Below are 20,030 nucleotides of genomic sequence, written 5' to 3'. Positions count from 1 at the left end.
GAGAGTCAGAGGAGACTGAGCGACTGAACCACAATGCAGACATTAGGTAGATATTAATAAGTATATTATATGTGAGGTAATCCACCAAAATGGATAGATTTTATGTTAATTATAGAATGAATTCTTATACTATTTTATGAATAGACAATACAGATCATGGGAACCCATGTAGTCAATGTAAGATGAAATAAGAATGATAAGGATGATTTTATTTAATAGATAAATAATAATAATAATAATAAATAACTCACTAAATAAATACATAATTTATTATTAATAATAATAAATCACCATTTTAAAGAAAAAAAATAAATAAACTTGAGATCTCATGGCTCTTTGCCTAGTGACCGAGAGTAGCTCTGTGACCTGGTTCATACCTGGTGAGCTGTTGCTTTGGTGTGTGAGTCCGTAGCTACGGATGACGCAGAGCTGAGAGTGCTCTGGCTACTTCTCAAGAGGGAAATGAGACATGAATTCACAACTTAAGATTCTTACAGTTAGCTCTGCGGCAGACGGTTACTCTTGAGAAAGACAGCCTCACACCTCAGAACAGAAACTCTGCTGGTAGATGAGACAGGGAGGGAACCGCCTAGTACAGTGAAGAGGGTATGGGCGAAACTGTGGCGAGTCCTCTTCGTTTTCTTGTCTTCCAGAAGAGATGAGCCAAGTAGTCAGAGCTGGGGATTCAAACAGCCTCAGGCCCTGCTTCTTCCTTCTTTCTCTCTGCCACACCCAGTCACCCTCCTGGTCCGCTGTCTGAGGCACGAAACCCCTGCTGAAGACCTCAGCGGTTGGCAGCAGGCACTTGGTGTTTCTGGTGATACAACCACCAGATCTCACTTAGAGGCTCCAGAGGCCTGCGGAGTGAGCCGTTGTTGGTCACACTTGCTCCCCATGGAAGGAAACAAAAATGCTTCCCTGGTTTTTGTAGGAGGAACTTTATATATATAGAATGAAGCAGTTAGTGACACCCTGGGGTAGCCAGTAACTAATCATCTGAGACTAAATTCTGTAGATAATGTACTGAACATTGTCAGTAAGGACATACATGTATTTTTTTGTTACTACCATGAATCTTAAATGTGACTCCACGTTCAAAATAGTCTTGACTAATCTACTCTGAAAAAAGAGCTTTCAGATAACCTCTGAGGTTCTGTTTATACTGGTGAGGAACAAATGTCAGAAATGTGAGTGAGAACCAATTAGAGGAACTATAACAGCATTCCTCAATTCATTCATGACATGGTAGCATGAAGTATTTTTGTTGGTCTTACCTAATGTAAGTGAAACTACCAAACTTCTCTATTTGCTAGTACCACAACCTTGTGCAATAGGTTTTTATTTCTTGTCAATTTTATGCTTTGTTTTGGGATGGCATGATTCATCCCTCTATTTTCATTGAATTTAGAAAATGCAGATTGTGCATTTCAAGGTATTATACAATGTGTGTATAATTTAGAATTTTCTACTAAGTATCTTGACTTCATTGTTTAAAAATCGCTGAGATACAATTTAAAAAAAAAGTAACTAAGGCTGTCTTTAAACAAGACTGTTCTTGAACAGAGAAATAAGATAGGAAGTGACAAGGGCAGACAATTAGCAGCGCCTCTTAAGGATTAGCCCATAAGGTGATATGAAATATTCTCATTGTGTTCTTTTATTTTTGTGGGCTTTGTGTCATGACCTTTTCATTTTTTTTCCTCCATTCCAACATCTGCTGGCTTTTAAATGAAATCATTTCTTTGGTATTTTCAGTGTTTGATGGTTGCTTTGCACATACCCTGCTATTGTTCCCAAGCAACTGACCAGGTCAAATTTAAGACTGGGCTCTCATGCTGTGACCTTAATAACCAAAGCCTTTTTGGCCTTAAAATATGAATTGTAATTTATTTCTTTGTTCACCTCCCCCCCTTTTTAAACAGGCTGCAGATACTTTGGCTGTGAGGCAAAAAAGAAGAATTTATGATATCACCAATGTCTTGGAAGGAATTGACTTAATTGAAAAAAAGTCAAAAAACAGTATACAATGGAAGTAAGTTACAAACCGCTCTAGTCTACCTTTTTCTTCTCAACGCTCTGTGAACGCTGACCTTTCTGCTATGTATGTCTCCTGAGTCCTCTGTCCCAGCCATCTACACTGGTCACACAGCCCCTCGCATGTCCCTGCCACACCTCTGGGCTTCTGTGTCCCTCCTATGTGACACGGGATGGCCCCTGGCTCACTCCGCTGTTTAAGTTACACTCTCACAGTTCAAGTCTTCTCCCTCCAGCTGCTCACTTGGTGCACACTGCATCCTGCTCTGTATCATTAATCCTTCTTTGCCCGGGTGTTCTATGTACTCACCTAATATAAACTCCTTGAAAACAGGAACTAAGTCTCATACATACAAGAATATGTACTTTGTAAATAATGATTAGTTGAAATGCATGTTGTCATTTGTTAACTGTTGTATGTTTGACTGTGACAAACATGTTCTTTTCCACAAATTTGCCCCCCTTATCCTTCGCTTTTCAGTTTATTTTAGCCAAAAATCCCAACAAAAGACTAAAAGATGGTAATCTGTTTTACCCGCATCCGAGTCCACATAATGAGACTACCAGTGTGACCATTCAACTCCGGCATCCTTTGGTGCCTCAGTTACCAGTCGACCTTCTAGAGACAAAGAGCACACTAGGACAGACTGAGAATTTTGTAATTTGGGTGTTTGTTTAGACAATGGTATGGTGTTTACGTTTTCTCAAGATTTTAATGGTTAATGATTTTAGAAGCGTGTAAAGATTTTTGTTTTAAATATATTTGGTGAGTTTTAACAATTTTTACTATAAAAATTAAGTGATGTTAACCTGGGTCTAATACTGGGGATATTAATTTTCATATGTTTTTAAGAGGTGTAGGTGCTGGCTGTAATACTAAAGAAGTCATAGATAGATTAAAATATCTCAAAGCTGAAATTGAAGATCTAGAACTGAAGGAAAGAGAACTTGATCAGCAGAAGTTGTGGCTACAGCAAAGCATCAAAAATGTGATGGACGACTCCATTAATAATAGATATCCTTTTGAATAGAAATCCTTTTAAATCTTTAAATACATAGATACAATATGTATTTATATATTCTTTCAGTCTGAACATCAGTTACTTTATTCTAGTGTTTTTAGAGACTTCAGTTTTGCAAGTGATTATAACATTCTTCTAATAATTTATATGAATATTTTAAAATGGTTACTTTTTCAAGTCGTATAGTACATCTATTAGCAAACAGGTGCGTCTCTGGCAGATTCCCCTATATGTGGTCTGCCCATTGACAGGACACACGACACCAGCTAACGTGTGCTTACAGGGAGTCTGCAAATGTGGAAGTCGTTGTTAAACCATTGTTCTGAACCTAAATCATTCAGTGTTTCAGAGTTTTTTAAAAAAGTAATTTTGGTTTGAAAATGAACTATCACAGGCCTGCAATCAGTCCAGGATACATTCTGCCTAATATTAACCCAAAGATAGTACTTTAGTAGAGGGTAGGGTTCCAAGGCTGGTTGGGATATCTACCATATTTGGGGAAAAGCATTAGTGATATACTCCATGTGTTCCTTATGACCACTGTGTTCTTTCAGATATGTGACTGTTGATTTGTGACTTACCCATACTCATGTGGAACATTTGAACTACATTTATCTTGTACCACCTCTCATGAACTTCTGAGTGTGTATATAATTTTTCACTGTGTCTTGTCTTTTGTGAACAAGTCCATGATGTTATTTTGTTATTTTCTTTCTAGAATCAGAACTCCTTAACAGTTTGATAATAATGGGGGTCTTCAGCTGTGCCTTGTGGATCCCCGAGATTCCAAAAAGCATTGAACTAGTTGATCACGCACTTTGCTGCACTGCTTGCCAAGATCGCGGGCACGCCTAGTTCCCCAAACCATGACCCAAGAAGAGTCTCGATGCAGCGACTTCTGTAGTTGACTCTTCACTCCCACCGACAGCATCCTTCCCCCATCAGTGTCCTTGCCCAGAAGCTCCTGTCTGCATGGAATGCGCTTCCTTCCCTCTCCCTAGAGTCCTCAGATGACACAGAAACACAGAGTGGCTCCTTCTTAGAGCGAAGGATGGATACTTCTCTCACGGACCTTTGATTGCCTTTTCAGACAAGACTTGTGTTCTTTTTGATCTGACCATGTGTGACAGTCCCTTCATGCATTTGGTCACTTTGGCCTTCAGATTTATTATCTTAATTTATATATCCAGGCCTTGATATAAATGTTGTTCCTTAACTCTCTGACAGTACATTTTCCTATGTAACTCATGAAGACATCTGTAATTGTTTTAATGGTAAGTACTGTTAGTAAATTTTTTATGATGTTCTTCCTTTGATCAACGTATTTAGTGTAATGTGATTTAAAATTCCCCATGCGGTCACCTCAAGTCATTATTTTCTGTATTTGTGGACATTTTTTAGTCTCCCTCTATAGTGCTATGTGTTGATAGGCTGCTTTCATTTCTGTTCTCATGACAATAACTGCTTTTCCCAGGTTTCACTTCATTTTCTGCCCTGGTAGATATAAATTCTGTGTGGGAGAGGCAGCTAAGACAGAGAGGAATTAAATAACAGTCTCAGAGTCAGAGAATCACAGAGTCAATGACTAAACTTGAGCTAGAACATGGTTATCATTGATGTGCCGGAGAAGGCAATGGCACCCCACTCCAGTACTCTTGCCTGGAAAATCCCATGGACGGAGGAGCCTAGTAGGCTGCAGTTCATGGCGTCACTACAGTCAGACACGATTGAGTGTCTTCACTTTCACGCATTGGAGAAGGAAATGGCAACCCACTCCAGTGTTCTTGCCTGGAGAATCCCAGGGACGGGGGAGCCTGGTGGGCTGCCGTCACCAGGGTCATGGGTCACACAGAGTCAGACACGACTGAAGCGACTTAGCAGCAGCAGATGTGCTGTTAAATCTGGAAAATTATTCCTCACCTTATTCCATCCCCGGCTTCCATGTTTTCCCTTTAAGATGATATGCTCAGTTGCTCAGTCGTGTCCAGCTCTTTGCAGCCCGTGGACTATAGCCCGCCAGGCTCCTCTGTCCATGGAAATTTTCAGGCAAGAATACTGGAGTGGGTTGCCACTTCCTACTGCAGAGGATCTTCTGACCCAGGCATCGAACCTGCATCTCTTGCGTCGGCAGGCAGGATCTTTGCCACTATGAATAACTAAAATGGAGGTGGGGGCTGAATTCCCATAATATATGTAACACAAGTAAAATATGCATGGGCTATTAAAAGGACAGTCTTGTATCATGCACATACCAAAAAAAAAAAGTTTGCCAAACGCTTTGCCAAGTAGAATCTGACTCTTAAGACTATGCTGGTTTTATATGTGGCCTTACTGCTCTATTTTGTTACCGTATTTCCCAAGCTTTCAAAAAAAGTTTGGGGAAATATTCTTAATGTTCAGCCCAGCAGATATTACTGTAGATGCTGGCTTCAAAAGTTCATGTAAGCTTAAGATTTCACTGTATCATACCTATTTAAGCAGTATAAATACTTAACTAGTGTTATTTAACTAAGGCTAAAAGGAAGTTCTGAGAGTCTCAGACATGATATGAGCCTGAATGAAAGCAAAATTAACTTGAGCAGAATTTGTTAATGAGAATAGAGTGAATACATTTACCCTGTTGTAAGATCTACTAACACACGTGTTTAGTTGCTCACTCGCGTCTGACTCTCTGTGGCCCTATGGACTGTAGCCCACCAGGCTCCTCTGTGCATGTAATTCTCCAGGCAAGAATACTGGAGTGGGTTGCCATTCCCTTCTTTAAGGGGTCTTCTTGACCCAGGAGTGAAACCAGGTCTCCTGCATTGCAGGCAGATTCTTGACCATCTAAGCCACCAGGAAAGCCCTTGAGGATTAAATGATGTTATATATATCTGTATCTCTGTATATAAAACTGATAGATATATTACCTCATTTAATCCTCAAAAACCCTGTGCAGTAAGTTATGTCACCTCCATTTTACAGAATAAGAACCAGAGCCCAAGGTCACCAAGTCCCAGCATTCTGACTCCACAGCCCACTCTCTTGGCTGCTGTATTGCAAGATCAGTAGTGTTCCTAAAATGTAAAAATCTTTATTTCTTAATTTTTTTTGACCAGGTGATACACTTTTGGCCATTCAAGCACCTTCTGGTACACAACTGGAGGTACCTATTCCAGAAATGGTACGTACGTAGGATAGCTTTTGTTAAAATGGATCTGCTGTTTCACGAGGGACAAACATTTTCTGGAGCTGAACATGAGCTAATTGTAAACACTTTCAAGTTACTGCTTTTAAGTTGTCTGTAAGTATTCATATCTGAAGTTAGATGTCTTCAGTACTGTTGCAAAATTATGGATGTGACTGATCATTTAACATATTAGTTTTTGAAAAATCTTATTTGAGCTAGAAGACGTCAAGGAATGAGTGATGATACAGTCAATAACCTTAAAAAATCAGCTTGACCAATCTACAGCCAATATAACAATCCTGAGGAAAAAGTTCACTTTAAATATCAACAATAATATACTGCTTTAAATTAGGTCTTGTAAAAAACATTTTCTGGCTTATTGAGTCAAAGATATCTGTTGACTCTATGCTAATATAAATTTCACGATTTTCATTTTCAAATTTCCTAAAACAGATTTGAAAACTAACAATTTAAAAAGGTGGAAAAAAATTACTGTTACTTCCTATTACCTCCTTTGCTTCTCCCAGCCATCCTAGAAGTTCCTATTTAGGCATTTATAGCTCCTGAAGCCTCGATACAAATTACCTTTTTGAAATGGAGGGGATTTACATTTATATCTCTGTAGGAAAAATCAGTTGTCTTTGTGCTTTGCTGAATGGAAAAAAGTTTTGCCTTGTGAAACTTGCTGTTTAAGACCCCATGTTGAGATGACCACCATAAGCTTGGCCGCCGCCAAAGAGAGAGCATCCACAGCTGAGGGAAACGCTCTGAGCACTGCTCAGCACAGTGGGTCATTACAGCAAAAATAGGTGCCTTCCAGCATTCTACAGCTGGGAGTTCTTGATGACCAGTATTTGAGAAAAGCTTACTTTCTAGGGTCAAGAGCTTTGTAATCCTCAATATCCCATTCTACTCCTGGTCGCTACACTATTTTGATTTAACGACTTACTTTTGTTGTATTTAGTTAGTCCCTATAGCTTTGCCTTTCTTTAAATGAAAATATGGTAACACATTTATAGTAGACTTGGAAAAAACAGAACAAGGTTACAGAGAGTTCCCTCATGTATGGATGTTCCATTAGTTATTTTTTTAAGTAGATAAAGATTTTTAGTTGGAATTTCAACATGAAACTCTCAAGAATAGAATGCACACACAGAGAAGTAGGATACATAGTTGCCTGTCTCATTTTTAATGTTTCACGTTGGTTAGAGGTGTTAACCTTTGTTCATTTGTTTATGCCCAATAACTTCAAAGGGTCAGAATGGACAAAAGAAATACCAGATCAATCTAAAGAGTCATTCAGGACCTATCCACGTGCTGCTTATAAATAAAGAGTCCAGCTCATCTAAGCCCGTGGTTTTCCCAGTGCCCCCCCCAGACGACCTCGCGCAGCCTCCCTCTCAGCCTCCTACCCCAGTGCCTCCACACAAGCCCAGCTCGGCCGTCCAGAGCCTGCCTGAGCCACCTGTCTCTGAACGAAGCCAGCCTCTCCAGCACACGCCAGCCACAGACTTGTCTTCAGGTGAGTTCACAGCCATTGTTTTCAAAAGCAGAGAAGAAAATATGAAGACTGCATTGGACAAGTTAGAGAGCATTTTTGACTCTCTCAGTTGTGATGTTATTCTCTTGTCTAGTATAGGAGACAAAATAGTAAACTTAATCAACAAGTCATAATTTTGTGTCTCCTATGTGCCCAGCACTGGAATATGTATTATGAGGAAAATTTAAAAACAGATCCTGTCTTTAATTATATTCTGTTGTTTAGTCGCTAAGTCGTGTCTGAGACGCCTTGCTACCCCATGGACTGTAGCCGCCAAGTTCCTCTGTCCATGGGATTTTCCAGGCAAGAATACTGGAGTGGGTTGCCCGTTCCCTCTCCGTTTAATTGTATTACTACTACTTGTTTCATAGACTGTGTAAATATATATGTATTTACAGTTTTCCTTAGGATTCCATTTTGGAATTAAACCATATTTGTTCTTTTTGCTGTCAAAATATATAAAAAGAAACGTAAAAAAACTTTTATCACATTTGTTTCCAGCAGGATCTATTAGTGGAGATATCATTGATGAGTTAATGTCTTCTGATGGTAAGTAATTCAAAAAAAAATAACTAAACTTACATATAAATAATGCTTTTCTAGAATTTATGAGTGGCCTTATGATTTAAAAGACATGAAGAACCTGTATTTTTTAACTGCTTAATGTACTGTGATGGTTCATGAAAGTTACAGTTAAGTTATAGGCATCATGAAGCATTTCTTTGCCTGCATTTTTATGAAAAATAACTCATAAGGGGATACTTAATCACGTTTACAGAATAAACTTCTATACTGTTGGCATACTAGCCCTTTTCACACCTGAAGAATCTGGCCAAGAAGAGTAAAACAATATATCTGAGTCAACAAGAAATCTGAAAACTTAGTTTTGTAAATATGCCCATCATGGCCAATTTCTGTGTTAGCCACATCATCTAACCAGAAATAATTCCTAAAAATCAGCTAATTTTAAAATTGTAGTTACTTTTAACAGTTACTCTCTGGGCCTCTGCTTCCTGTAAGTTCTTGGATTCCTAACACATACCCACGGCAGCTGTTAAATTAGCAAGCATTCTGCTGCTGCTGCTGCTGCTGCTAAGTTGCTTCAGTCGTGTCCGACTGTTCGACCCCATAGACGGCAGCCTACCAGGCTCCCCCATCCCTGGGATTCTCCAGGCAAGAACACTGGAGTGGGTTGCCATTTCCTTCTCCAGTGCATGAAGTGAAAAGTGAAAGTGAAGTCGCTCAGTTGTGTCCGACTCTTAGCAACCCCATAGACGGCAGCCTGCCAGGCTCCTCTGCCCACGGGATTTTCCAGGCAAGAGTACTGGAGTTGGGTGCCATCGCCTTCTCTGAACAAGCTTTCCTAGTAACCACTTAAGAGACTTATCAAACATTTCTGTAAAAGCAGAGAATTTCAGCATATTTATTAATTTATGTCTGATTCCTTTCTCTGTTTTCAAAGTGGTAGCTTATTTAGCAGATCAGAGAAAATACTCTAATGTTTCTGAATCATTTTAGTGATGAATTCAACCAATAAAATTTCTAACTTCTGTTTCCCAAGCTAAACCTATAATCAGTGCATAAAATGTTTTTAAATAAGAATCTTTGAAGATACACACAAAACACAAATTATTAATTTGATCATTACATTTCCTATTGTATTTTTTTAATTTCCTGTATAACATGGGAAGCATAATTTGGTTTGATGTTTTTGATAGTGTTTTATCTAAGACATCATTACCTGTATGCAGAAACCATCTTTAACACTGCATTTGTGTTTTTGCTTGCAGTGTTTCCGCTCTTACGGCTTTCTCCGACCCCAGCAGATGACTACAACTTTAATTTAGATGATAATGAAGGCGTTTGTGATCTGTTTGATGTTCAGATACTAAATTATTAGATTCCATGGAAACTTGGGACTGTTATCTACCTCTAACTGTGTAACATTTTAGACTTCTTAATAACCTAAGTATTTAAAATAATGAATGTAACACCTTTTTAGTTCACTGATTCTGAAATGTTCTTCCCTAATACTTTATTTTTGCTTCACAAAACTTCAACCATAAAAACAAAGGATTCTGACTGTTTCAGGAGAAAAAATGATTTCACATCCACCAACCCTCCACACCCTCAAGTAATTACTTTCTGAAATTTCAACTTTTCTTCCCATCCTGAACCCTTCTGTTTTCTTCCCCTTATATGAGAAGAAAGTTAAAGTAGACTTCAGGTCATGAGAAACAAGAAAGTTGGCCAAGGGCTCATCACTTGTTCTGTCTTCCACTTGTACTGCCACAAGACCGTCCGTGTTCCTTTGTGTCCTCCAATCCAGACATTCACTGCCACTTATAACGTGAAGGGTGTAAACTAGGATATATTAACTGTTTCAGTGAACAGAGTTTGTGAAGTGCCTTCTGTTTTAGCACTTTAAGTTTATCACATTTTGTTGACTTCTGACATTCCACTTTCCTAGGTTATAGGAAAGATCTGTTTATGTAGTTTGTTTTTAAAATGTGCCAATGCCTGTACATTAACAAGATTTTTTAAATAAAATTGTATAAAAGATTAAATTTATTGGTCTTTTTGGGGAATTTGATGCATCATTGGTATATTACAACTGAGCCATTAATCTGGTAGCTTCATCAACATTAACTGGTACATTTTCATGACACTGCTGAGGTATCTAGAGAGAAGAAATTACATTTTAAAATTGAGATAACAACTGTAAACAAAAATGACAGTCTACTGACATATATTCCAATATAATTTCTTCCAGTTGTACTTTTGGAAGTAGAACAGTAAATTCCCATATTTAGACTCAATGTTTTAAAGTCTGAATGTGCTATACATACTACAGAGCCAAGTACTAAAAATTACAATCAATATGGGCTTTGAAAATTCGGAATTTAATTTATTAGCCAGAACAAAAGCAAGTGATTTCTACTCACCAGTTGTTTCTGCAGAGGTTCAAGGGAAAGGCCTTTTGAGAAGTTTGCCAGTTCCTTCTGTATATCTATAAAAGCTTTATTCACTCTGTTAACTTTTTCATCATTCACAATGTTTATCTTTTAAAAAAAGAAAAGAGCAGTAATTCATGATCTTAAATCCATTACAGATAAAATATAGGCAACTTTAATCTTATTAAACCCCCAAATCTATAAACTCTTGTCCATCCTACCAATTTGTGCAGATAATTCACACTAAAATTTTTAGTCTTATTGAGACACTTTAGACAAAAAGGTTCTGTTTAAAAAAAAAAAAAAAAGAATTATGTAGCTATACCTTCTACCTTGACTTTTCCTGGTATAAGCAGGCCAAAACATGTGCCTATAATCTTTCCAGGCTATGACGCTACCATCTCTTATCTGTGAAACGAGGACCCTGGATAGAACCCTTCGAGAGTCCCAACAGCACCTCTCCGAATCCTCCTTGACGGCAGCACCTGGCCGTCTCCTGAGAACAGTGGCCCGTGCAGCCCTCCGTGCTTGAGTCTACAAGGCTGGGGGGGGGGGCATTCTGTTCACTGCTGCGCCCCAGCCGTTTCTCCTTCAAACTCCCAGCTGCTCTGCACCTTACGCGCCAGGACATTCTGACATCCTTCTCACTACTGTCACCTACCTAAACCATGATTACTTACTCCTTTGTGAAAGATCTCAAACGTTGGCTCACTGACCCCCCACATGCCTGGCATCACTGCTTAGTGGCTTCAACAAGAACCTACCCGATGGCCACTTAATCTTTTCAGGTCCTCGACTCCAGGGATCTTTCCCACGACTTAACCTTGCCATCACTGCCATGTGGTACCTTAGGCTGCACCACCTCCTGTCCCTCTAGTTCACTTAGTTTATTAGTAATTCTTAAATCTCACTGAAACCTTTTCTAAGTTCACTACTGTTCACATGTTCCACCTCCACTTTAGCCTACACAGATCCCATGACCACTCGTCAGTCACTCCTTACACCCTCTTAACTGTCCGCCTTTCCCTTGATCAGACTTGTGTGGCAACTTGGTTAAACTCAACCATCAGCCTTTTCTGAGCCTGAAACGGAAGCTGTAGCAAGTCACAACTGGCTGCCTGGCTTCACTTAAGTTCATTTCCACCAACTTCAATTTACCTTTTTTACGTGCTGCCTGGCAATCTTACCCTAGTAAGTTAGGCTACTTTCTGAGAAAATTATTTGATACTTTCTCCAACCAGGCTGCCTACCCACAGGTCTTTTCCAGTAGCCTCCAGGAAGCTTCTGGGACTTCCTGTCTAAACAAAGTAATCTTTCCCAAATACACCAAGCTCTTCCCCAACTGGAGGCCTTTGCACTCACTATTCTCCCTGCCTAAAACATGCTGCTGCTCCCAATGCTTCACTGCTCTTGGCGTCACTAGCTCCTGTCACTCAGGTCTTGGCTTCAGCATCAACCTTGAAGTCAATTCTATCTACAGTTGTCACCCCAAACTCCAGTCATATCATTCAGCTTTATTTCCCTTTTAGCATTTCCAAAGACAAGAAACTGCTCCACCAAAAAGTTTAATTCAGCTAGTTCATGAAGACTGAAAGATAAAATGTTACATTTCTATGGCCCATTATGATAATTAGTAAGTCCTTGAGAGCTGACTCCATCTAGTACTTAAGCTTGAAAACATTTCCTTGAATCATCTTCTTAAGGTGTCTACTTGAAATTTCTCATTCCCCAAATATTTTGAAAAGAAGATAAAGCAACTCTTTTCATTTTGTATTTTAAGAAACAAAATATTTTATCTCCTATTTTCAGGTTTTTATTTGAGCTCTAGGTATCTCCAGAGAAATAAGAATTAACTGAGGAGAAAAAGAATGGGTGCTGACTGACATTCCATGTCTTGGCTCTGTTAAGAGCTTCTTGAATATATATAAATTTACAGAGAACTTTTCCATAACATTTTTTTTTTTTTTTATGATTTCCAGGCTCGGAGAATTAACTGTTACTTGGAGCCTCATACATTTGCAGTTAAAATGTTTTCCTTTTGCACATTTGGATTCAAGAAAGGGAGGTTATTTTTCTTCATCATTTTTCTTTTTAAAACAAATACTTAAAATCATCTTGCTTTTTTGTAGGAAAGGCTAAGAACCTGTTTTAAATATTAACATTCAGCTTTTCAGTAGCTTTACAATTATGCTTTGCTTGTAAACAGTAAAGTCAGAGTGCTTAAGTGATACTCACCTTCTTAAGATTAGTGGTAACTGGTTTTGCTTTATTTTTAACCTTAAAGCTTTTTTGGCTGGCTATGTGGAATACATTCCTGGACTTCTGCCCTCTTAGTTTGTTCTTGGCCATTGTCTAGGAAAAAAAGCGAGCTCAATTAAGTTGCCCACACTTATGAACTGTAAATCAATTAAAATTTAGGAAGGTACCGATTAAATTTAAGAAGATCCACCTTGCTCCTGATTATTTTTAAAACTGCTACTTGTATTAAATTCCATGTCTTTTGGTCCTACAGATTTTCCTGTTTGAGTGCAGAGAGTATCTAATTCTTTTCTGCATCTCTGGCACCTGGACTGTAAGAGGTTCCACATTAATTTCTGCCAGTTAGATACATTAAGTAATATTACCAACACAACAATGGTTTTTTTTCAACTTTCTGTGGCATCTGACAATGCTAACCATTACAACCCATCCTTCTGCTAGTTTACATATTGATATTCCACTGGGGTTCCTTTCATACTCTTAAGACTGGCTCCTTTCTTCTTCTTTCATTCCTTTTTACTTGCCCCATTTTCACTCCTGTGTGCACCTCCTCAAAGTTAGTCGCTAGTCATGTCTTTGCAACCCCATGGACTGCAGCCCTCCAGACTCCTCTATCCATGGGATGCTCCAGGCAAGAATACTGGAGTTGGTTGCCATGCCCTCCTCCAGGGGATCTTCCCAACCCAGAAATTGAACTCTGGTCCCCTGCATTGCAGGAAGATTATTTACCTCTGAATTACCAGAGAAGCCCCAGCTCCTCAAAATCAGTACTTAATCTTGCACATCCAAATCCCAGCCTTACTTTCATGACTTCCATATCACTTCTGTGTGAATGGTTCTTGCCTAAAAACTTTAGATGTTATCTTTGTTCTACAGCTAAACACACTAAGCCTATAAATTCTACTTTTGATGTTGAGAAACATCTCTCAAACCTGTCTTTAACAATGCACATGAGGAACAATTTCAAAAATATTAACAGTTAAGATTTATTAAGCTTTGACTACATGTACAAGCACTATGCTAACATTTTATGTGCTTTACTTCTTACAAAAATACTTTGTGGGAGGTACTATTTCATCCTCATTTTATGGATTAAAAAACTGATGCAAAGAGAAGTTAATCTACCCATTGTCACACTGTTAGTAGTCAGGGGATGCCACGATTCAAAGCCAGGAAGACTAGATCCTGAGCTCTCGTTATGTGATATGGCCTCACATATACATAAAAATGCAACACAAAACCATGATTTAGTACTGCCTAGTTCAGGACTAGGTTATTGCTTTAGTCCCTGGGACTATTTGGTTAGACTCTAGGTTGGACAAACTTTAATCACAGACCAAATCAGGTCAGGCACCTGCCTCTGTAAATGACTTTATTAGAACGCAGCTCTGTCCACTTAATTATGTATGTATTGTCTGTGGCTGCTTTCCTGCTACAACTGTGGCTTGCAAAGCCAAAAATCCTTACTATTTGGCCCTTTAAAGAAAAGACTGTCAAGCCCTGGCTTAAACCATATGCATTCAAGTCTGTCCTGCACGGTGGTACACAATGAACAGTCCCAATGTTAAAATCCTTCAATGGCTTCTCCAGCCCACAAAAAGCAATATTCTCCGTCCTGACATGTTGCAGGAAACCTCATTCTAGCATAAATGTGTCAAAGGTATCTTCTGCTATATCTCTGTAGCCACCTTAGAATACTAATTAATCTCTGAAGACTCTGCACATTCTTCCTTTCTTCCCTTTGCTCACATCGTATCTCTTTCAATGTCAAACTTTAGGAAACAGAAACGGCAAAGCTTCCTGAATCCTAATAGTACTCCTAATAAAAAAAAAAAAAAGAACACAGTAGAAAATACGTATTATAGAAGCAGAAAATACACATAGAAAGTCACCCCAAATTAAAGTCCTTCCAATAAGTAACCAGAATCCGATCATTCATTAACCAATTACTACGTGCCAAGTGCGGTACAGAACTCATATGCATCATATGAAACATATACAAACACAAGACACATAGACAGGGGCTGAGACTGGCAGCATAAAGCGGAGTGAGCAGACGGAAAGATCCAACGGGCCTGGGGACTCGAGGAAGGCTCGTGCAGAAGGTGACAGCTAGCGGGGTACAGGGCGGGGACAGGGGTCGCCCGTGACGACCCCGTGGAAACGAATGACAAAACAAAGACTGTACACTGGTCCCCCGCCCCGGGCTGAGGGCCCAGGACTCGGCCTTCCGGCCTGAGCCCGCGGGCCGGCGGCCGAGGACAGCCGCCCAAGGCAGCAAGCGACCGAGCCGACCTCCGGACGGCAGCGGCCCGCAAGGCCCGCCCCCGCCCCGCGAAGCTTCGCGCTAGCGCCCGGGAAGTGTCCTTTACTAACCTCTCACCAGGCCTCCGACACCCTCGTAGAGCCTCTCAGGTTCCAACTAACACCATCTGCACGCGCGAGACCCGGAAGTTCCGGGATGAGAGGGCCTGTCAAAGGGCCTCCTCAGGGCCGCGGTTCCGCCCCCGAGCGAAGCCCCGCCCGCAGAGCGTGGTCCCGTCCCAGAGCTTGGGGGCGGGAACAGGGGTAAGCCCCGCCCACAGAGCGTGGTTCCGCCCCAGAGCTCGGTGGGTAGACAGCGGTACGGCCCGCCCACAGAGCGTGGTTCCGTCCAGGAGCTCGGGGGCTGGACACAGGTAAGCCCCGCCCCTAGGGCGCGGTCCGGCCCAGGAGCTCGGTGGCTGGACAAGGGTAAGCCCCGCCCACAGAGCGTAGTCCCATCCCAGAGCTCGGTGGGTGGACAGAAGTAAGCCCCGCCCACAGAGCGCGGTCCCGTCCCAGAGCTCGGTCCGTAGACGGCTATAAGCCCCGCCCTTTCCGCCCACGCTGGTTCCCAGCCACTCGACGTAGGGCCGCCCACAGGGCCGTCTCCGCCGCGGAGCTCCCGCCCCTGAACGCTGCGCAGCCCCGCTCGCAGCGCGGAGTCCCGCACGTTAGCGCGTCTGGCCCGGTGCTACCTTGAGGCGCTCTACTTGGGGGAGACGCCGAAGACGGGAGCGCCTCGAGCTCCTCGCGCGGGCTCGCTTACAGAAGCCAGGTGGCGCGTCTTGGTCACCGCGCGGGCCGTCTCACAGCGGTCGCCCCTCGGCCGCGTCCTGCGGGCTGGCCGGGACGCGCTCCCGGGACGCGGCGCCGGGCGCCGCTGGGGGCGCCCCAGGCTCGCTGGGCGGCGCAGAGCGCCTAGGGGCTGAGCGGATCCAGGGCTAGCGCTGGGACTTCTAGGGGAGGACTGTAATGAGACGGAGCTGAAGTGCTTTCCTCAGTCAGATGAGAACTTCTGACAGCGCGGCAGACGCACAGCAAAGTAAACAAGCCGCGCAGCAAGAATGAAGTGAGAGCCGCCCCGTCGTGTCCGTGGGATTCTCCAGGCCGGAACACTGGAGTGGATATTTCCCTCTCCAGTACTGAAAGCTACCCTTCAATGAAATATGCGTTTCTTGTGAGGAGCCAATTATCGTGAAAAGTTTCATGATTTATTATAGGAGTGCAGAGTCTTTTCTTCCTTTAACCCCTCAGTGACAGAAGAATTTGTTTTCAGACTAAGAAGAAACATCTATAACATATTCTGTATAATAAAGTAGGGCGGACAGGACCTTCCATCTTTTTGGCTAGGTCAGATTCCTGGAAATATCTGTAGAATAAGAATAAGTAACACTGCAGTGAAGGAAAAACGACACTTTCTCAGGATATTCTAAAGCTGTAGGAGGTGGATCACAGACTTTATATTGTTATTATTTATTTTCTATAACTTAAATATCATATTACTGGTATGTATGTTTGTTTCTCAACTAGTCCATGTACTCTTCAGGGGCCAGGTTCACTACTCACCTTTATATTTCCATCCAAGATTCCATATTTCCAGTGCATGGAAGGTGTGGCATAAATGAAATAAAATTTCCTTAAGTATAAGAAGCAGAGAAGAGATTGTAGCCAACACACTAAAAAGAACTTTAAAGCTCTATCAACTTTAGCAAGACTGAAAAATACCCAGAACACTTCTTTTTCGCTTCTTGTAGTACTATTCCTTGGAAGTGATAGGTGTTTGACAAATATGTTTTTAATTTAATTAAGCAGATTTTATTCAGAGTAATCTCCTGGCCAAATGCCTAGAAATCCTGCTACTGCTGCTACTGCTAAGTCGCTTCAGTCATGTCCGACTCTGTGCGACCGCAGCCCACCAGGAAATCCTGAACCTGAACTAATTACAGTTGCAAAGGATGGCTTGCGTATGAAATACCTGAAGGTGAGGAACAGTGAAATCCCTATCACAAAGACAATAAAGATAGTCAGAGTACATGAAGTCCTTTCACATTTTTTGTGATGCTAGGTTAAAATGCAAGCAATGGTTAAAACTTATAGGAATTGGGAAATACTTAGCAAATGCATGTTTAAAACAGAAAATTGGTAACTGCAAAGGAGGCAGTGAGCTATTATCATTTGGCACTCCAAATTTCAACAGTGTTTAAAGCAAAATTAAAGGCTGCTGTGATTTGTAATTACCATGTTTAGTTGATAATGTAAACACTCAAGTTGTCTAAAGCTCAGCAATGATTTTGAGATTTTTTTTCTGTTGATATTGTTCTGTTCAGCGTCTATATGAGGCAGGAAGCAGATGGGCCCCCCAGGGTAAAGCGACCAAAGGGAAGAGATTGGACCCTGCACAGACCACATATTTCTCGTCCCAAAGTCAGGAGACCCTCCCTGGCTGCATATGCACAAAAGAGGCTCCTTTGCTGTTCTACCCAGATGCCTTTTCGGTGGAATTCATCTTGGCTAAGATGCGTGCACACGCGGGAAGATCCTGAGATATACAGAATATGGACTGTGAGCCCAGGCAAGTCAAAATGAGCAGCCAGAGGAAATCTGGAAGAAATGCCCCACATAAGTGATTTAAACTGCCACCAGGGCGCAACTCGGGGCCTCTGTCTCTGAGTCTGCCCATGTGTCTATCCATACGTACTGTACTTTTCCTCCTAATAAATACTGTACTTGCTTCACCACTCCTGTCTTTGTGGAAGTTCTTCTCTGCAGCGCCAAAGGGCCAGGGCCCTTGTCACTAACTGCCAGTCTAGTCGCTGGGATCTGGTGCTTTTGCTGTTGTGACCCAGCCTCCATCTCTGGTTGGGAACCCCAGCCCTGCTCCAAGGCGCTGCAGGCCCAGGCCACCCAAGATTATATCTAGACTAAAGTTGACAGTTTCTGACTCTCTTTTTGTGTGGTGTTTGTTCAGAACTATGTTGTTCTGAAATCCTACTAAGAATTACGTAATTGTCTATATTTTGTTAAATAAGATAGAAATTACTGAGGACTATAAAGATTTCATGAACATCTTTTTATCCTTTTGGATTAGAAAAGTCATGAAGAGTGCTTGTAGAAATTAGGGAAATTCAGAAAAACATAAAGAAGGAAGTGAACAGCCAGAAGTTACTGCATTCTGCTTAACTCACCACAGTCTTTCTCTCATTTCGATTAATAGCTTCCTAACTGGTTCCCCTGCTGTAATCTCTACCCACCCCAGGAGGAATCCCACTAAGATATTAATCAGATCATGTCATTCCTCAGCTCAGAAGTTCCAGTATTTCCCACATCACTCGGGATAAAGGCCAAAGTCCTTACAATAGCCTGTGAAGCCCTATTTGACAACCTTCCTCCCCCAACCTTCTCACCCCATCCCTGAACCCTGAATGCTTTCTTACTTTTCTGCCTGGAGCGCTCGCCCACTAAATATCTGCAAAGCTCCTCCCTCTCCTCTTTGAGTGTGTGTTCAGTCGCTTAGTCGTGTCTAACCCCTTGTGACCCCGGGGACTGTAGCCCACCAAGCTCCTCTGTGCATGGGATTTTCCAAGCAAGAATACTGGAGTTGGTTCCTATTTCTTCCTCCAAGGGATCTTCCTGACCCAGAGAGCGAAACACGCACCCCCCACCCCCACCCCCCCCCCGGCCGCAACTCCCACCCAAATCCTGTGTCTCCTGGATTGGCAGGTGGATTTTTTGCCTCTGTGCCACCTGGGAACCTCTTTCCTGTCTTCTCTCATACACCCTTGTTTTCAGTGAGGGCTTCACGACTACCTCTGTAAAATCCCAAGGCCTCCCACATCCCTGCCCTCCTTCTCCACCATCTATTATCACCACATAGCATCCCATGTATTTATTTACTTTGCCTATTACCTGTCTCCTCCTGCTAGAATGTGAGCTCCATAAAGGCAAAGCATTTTATCTGGTTTTGTGTGCTGCTGTATTAGTTCTCTAATGCATAATGAATCACTCCAAAATTGAGTTTCTCAAAATAAGAGTCTTCATTTATTTTCTCATGATTTCAGTGGGCTTGGAATTTGTGAGAGGCTTGGCTTGATGGTTCTGGCCCAGGGTTTTTCACGAGATTCAGTTAGATATTGGCCGAGGCTGCAGGCATCTGAGGGCTTGGCTGAGACTGGAGGGTTTTCTTGCAAAGCAACTCACATGGCTGCAAGCTGATGCCAGCTATTGCCAGGTTGCCCCAAATCCCCTCCTGAACTTCTCTGCTGGACTACTTGAGTGTCCTCTGCTGTGGAAGCGGGCTGGTCCCAGACCGAATGACCCAAGAAAGCAAAGGAGAAACTGCAATATCTTTTATGCCCTAGACTCAAAAGTTGTACACCTTTGCTTCCACTGAATTTTTACAGTTACACCTGCTGGCCCTATTAGGTGGAGGAGACCACAAAAGGAGCTGAACACTAGGTGAGGATCATTGAAGACTCTCTTGGAAGCTGGTTAGTGCAGCAGCTGTACCCCCTGTGCCTGTAACAGTGCCTGGCACGCAAAGGGAGCCCAACAGATATTTTTGAACAATGAATAAATTCCACCACTTAACTTTCTAAAAATATGTTTCTTTGCAGCCTTTTTTTCTAAACAGATAAACTATGTTGTTTCTCAAAAATTGGAATTTTTCTTTAGATAATTTATAATTGATAAATATAAACATACATACTTACTAAGCATATTTAAAAATATACTTAGTATCTTTCTAAAGT

General features: G+C 41.6%; 2 protein-coding genes and 1 long non-coding RNA gene across 9 annotated transcripts in view; 2 read left to right on the top strand and 1 right to left on the bottom strand.

Annotated features, from left to right (window-relative positions):
• The window catches only part of E2F5 (E2F transcription factor 5), a 36,067-nt gene extending 26,172 nt beyond the window's left edge, over window positions 1–9,895 (top strand). The window contains exons 2-8 of one of the 4 annotated variants that reach the window (XM_002692830.5): window positions 1,923–2,032; window positions 2,888–3,049; window positions 4,287–4,330; window positions 6,155–6,219; window positions 7,480–7,747; window positions 8,270–8,314; window positions 9,556–9,895. In XM_002692830.5, the coding sequence (XP_002692876.1) occupies window positions 1,923–2,032; window positions 2,888–3,049; window positions 4,287–4,330; window positions 6,155–6,219; window positions 7,480–7,747; window positions 8,270–8,314; window positions 9,556–9,665 (804 nt within the window). In that variant the 3' untranslated portion in view covers window positions 9,666–9,895. Of the gene's footprint in view, window positions 1–1,922; window positions 2,033–2,887; window positions 3,050–3,774; window positions 4,331–6,154; window positions 7,748–8,266; window positions 8,315–9,555 lie in introns of all 4 variants that reach the window. The other 3 variants (XM_005215706.4, XR_009490553.1, XR_009490554.1) reach the window with 3 other exon arrangements.
• Window positions 9,896–10,315: 420 nt separating this feature from the next.
• RBIS (ribosomal biogenesis factor) lies at window positions 10,316–15,436 on the bottom strand. 3 transcript variants are annotated; one of them, XM_059893168.1, is made up of 5 exons: window positions 14,871–15,436; window positions 13,708–13,821; window positions 12,955–13,071; window positions 10,711–10,827; window positions 10,316–10,445 (listed from the first exon to the last, which is right to left on the bottom strand). In XM_059893168.1, the coding sequence occupies exons 3-5, from the start codon at window positions 13,066–13,068 to the stop codon at window positions 10,374–10,376; spliced, it is 303 nt and encodes a 100-aa protein (XP_059749151.1). In that variant the 5' UTR covers window positions 13,069–13,071; window positions 13,708–13,821; window positions 14,871–15,436; the 3' UTR covers window positions 10,316–10,373. The 3 variants fall into 3 exon arrangements, with proteins under 3 accessions (XP_059749151.1, XP_059749150.1, NP_001103538.1); XM_059893167.1 differs by having other exon boundaries at window positions 13,708–15,436; NM_001110068.2 differs by lacking the exon at window positions 13,708–13,821 and having other exon boundaries at window positions 15,355–15,414.
• A 103-nt stretch (window positions 15,437–15,539) lies between these two features.
• On the top strand, window positions 15,540–18,020 carry LOC112449551 (uncharacterized). Of its 2 annotated transcripts, XR_009490555.1 has the most exons (3): window positions 15,540–16,459; window positions 17,095–17,263; window positions 17,610–18,020. It is a non-coding gene; the product is annotated as an uncharacterized lncRNA (long non-coding RNA). The 2 variants fall into 2 exon arrangements; XR_003038131.2 differs by having other exon boundaries at window positions 15,540–17,263.
• The last annotated feature ends 2,010 nt before the right edge of the window (window positions 18,021–20,030 follow it).

The sequence above is a fragment of the Bos taurus genome, chromosome 14 (genome assembly GCF_002263795.3).
Source record: "Bos taurus isolate L1 Dominette 01449 registration number 42190680 breed Hereford chromosome 14, ARS-UCD2.0, whole genome shotgun sequence".
Classification (NCBI taxonomy): Eukaryota; Metazoa; Chordata; class Mammalia; order Artiodactyla; family Bovidae; genus Bos; species Bos taurus.
The sequence above is the reverse complement of the archived record's forward strand: the minus strand, read 5'-3'. Positions and strand labels throughout refer to the sequence as shown.

Coding starts and splice junctions, on each gene's coding strand:
- RBIS (XM_059893167.1), bottom strand. CDS start 13,068: ATGGCCAAGAACAAACTAAGAGGGCAGAAGTCCAGGAATGTATTCCAC. Junction 10,828..12,954: donor TTACCACTAATCTTAAGAAG/GTGAGTATCACT, acceptor TTTTTTTAAAAG/ATAAACATTGTGAATGATGA. Junction 10,446..10,710: donor AACCTCTGCAGAAACAACTG/GTGAGTAGAAAT, acceptor TCTTCTCTCTAG/ATACCTCAGCAGTGTCATGA.